This window comes from Antrostomus carolinensis, unplaced genomic scaffold (assembly GCF_000700745.2).
Source record: "Antrostomus carolinensis isolate BGI_N321 unplaced genomic scaffold, ASM70074v2 scaffold17041, whole genome shotgun sequence".
Lineage (NCBI taxonomy): Eukaryota > Metazoa > Chordata > Aves > Caprimulgiformes > Caprimulgidae > Antrostomus > Antrostomus carolinensis.
The window spans coordinates 40,005-41,510 of NW_010292174.1; the positions used below are offsets into that span (position 1 = coordinate 40,005).

The following is a 1,506-nucleotide window of genomic DNA, read 5'->3' on the forward strand; positions in this document are numbered from 1 at the left end:
GTAGGGAAAACTACATTTCTATAATGTCAGTTTGATTTTCTAATGTTCCTACAATAAAAAGCTTGAAATAGAAAAATGCATTAACATTTGTAATAGTTTGGCTCTAATAATGAAGTGTTTTGTAAGACTGGAAAAATGGAACCTGAAATAAGTTTATAACTTTAAGTTGTCAGAGAGAGGGTGAAATGTTTTGAGTCACGGAGATCTCTTGTTATTCTAATGTAATTACTATATGGAAAGAAATGTATTTGCCAGCCTCTGAATTCTCAATTTCTGCTATCTCAGTTATTTATAAGTACTCAAGTAAACTCAATACATTTATCCACAATATTATTAATTACCTTTTAATATTTCATTCCTCTTGCTAGAGTAATGAGTTTGTAAAGCACTGCGCTTTTTTTTAACCTGTTGTTCAAGCAGGTTGAAGTATTACTAGAAGAGAATATGTTCTTAAAACAATTTCTGTGAGATTACTTATTTTTCATTCACATAAACAGTAACACCGTAAAAACAATAACATTACAGGTGATAAAAGATGTTTTAGGACATTCTGAATTATAGTTGACTCTTCTGTTTTTAACGTTCTTTACTGCAGGATTTGAACAAGCGTTTGTCCCTGCCTGCTGACATCAGGATACCCGATGGCTATCTTGAAAAGTTGCAGATTAACAGCCCACCGTTTGATCAGCCAATGAGTCGACGGTCTCGTAGAGCATCACTAGTAAGTGTAATCATCTGCCTTGCTAAACCAACCTCTTCAGTCTTCGCATTCCAATTAATGCAGATGTCTATACATCATATGTATGGTTTCCTGAAGTAGTCCAAAAAAATACTGTTGTCTTATTTTTACAGAAATTGTTGCATTTCAGTTGTAATTTCATTTATCAAATTTCTTAATGTTATAGAATCATAGAATGTTTAGGGTTGGATGGGACCTTAAAGATCAAGTATTTGCAGCCCCCTTGCCATGGCAGGGACACCTTCCACTTCCTGAGCAAGTTCATTGGCGAGAGCTTCTTCGCAGAAAAAAAACTGGATATATTTATGAAATCTGCATTGTTCTTTGTTTTCTTGATTTAATAGCTTATTTGCTGAAAAATAAATATGAAAATACATGTAGTGAATTAGTTTTATTCACTGTGAAATATCTTTATTTTATTCTTTGTGAATTAATAATGTCTGCAACAAAGCAATGGTTGAATTTTATCATGTATGAAAAAAAAAATTTAGTGTGCTAGACTAGAACTCTTATCTGCATGTCACCTTTTACAAGAATATTAAAAGAAGGCAAGATTGGATCAAAGCACTGGAAGTAATAATAAGGTAGGAAGCTTGAATATTTGTGCCAGAATTTTGTAGCTCATTAACCACTTAGTTACTGTAGCATTCAACTGAGGAATAGGCTTCCCCAAACCTTCTGTTTTCAGATGCTGGTCAACTACCAGCAGAACCTTTCAGTAGAACCTTTTCAGTGGAATATAGTATTTAGGCCGGGGGGGTTGGGGG

General features: G+C 33.8%; 1 protein-coding gene across 4 annotated transcripts in view; it reads left to right on the top strand.

The window, feature by feature from the left end:
- CDK17 (cyclin dependent kinase 17) overlaps nt 1–1,506 on the top strand; it is a 54,604-nt gene that overhangs the window by 37,226 nt on the left and 15,872 nt on the right. For all 4 annotated transcript variants that reach the window (XM_010176866.2, XM_010176868.2, XM_010176864.2 and 1 more), the window contains one exon: nt 596–721. In XM_010176866.2, the coding sequence (XP_010175168.1) occupies nt 596–721 (126 nt within the window). The remainder of the gene's footprint in view (nt 1–595; nt 722–1,506) is intronic.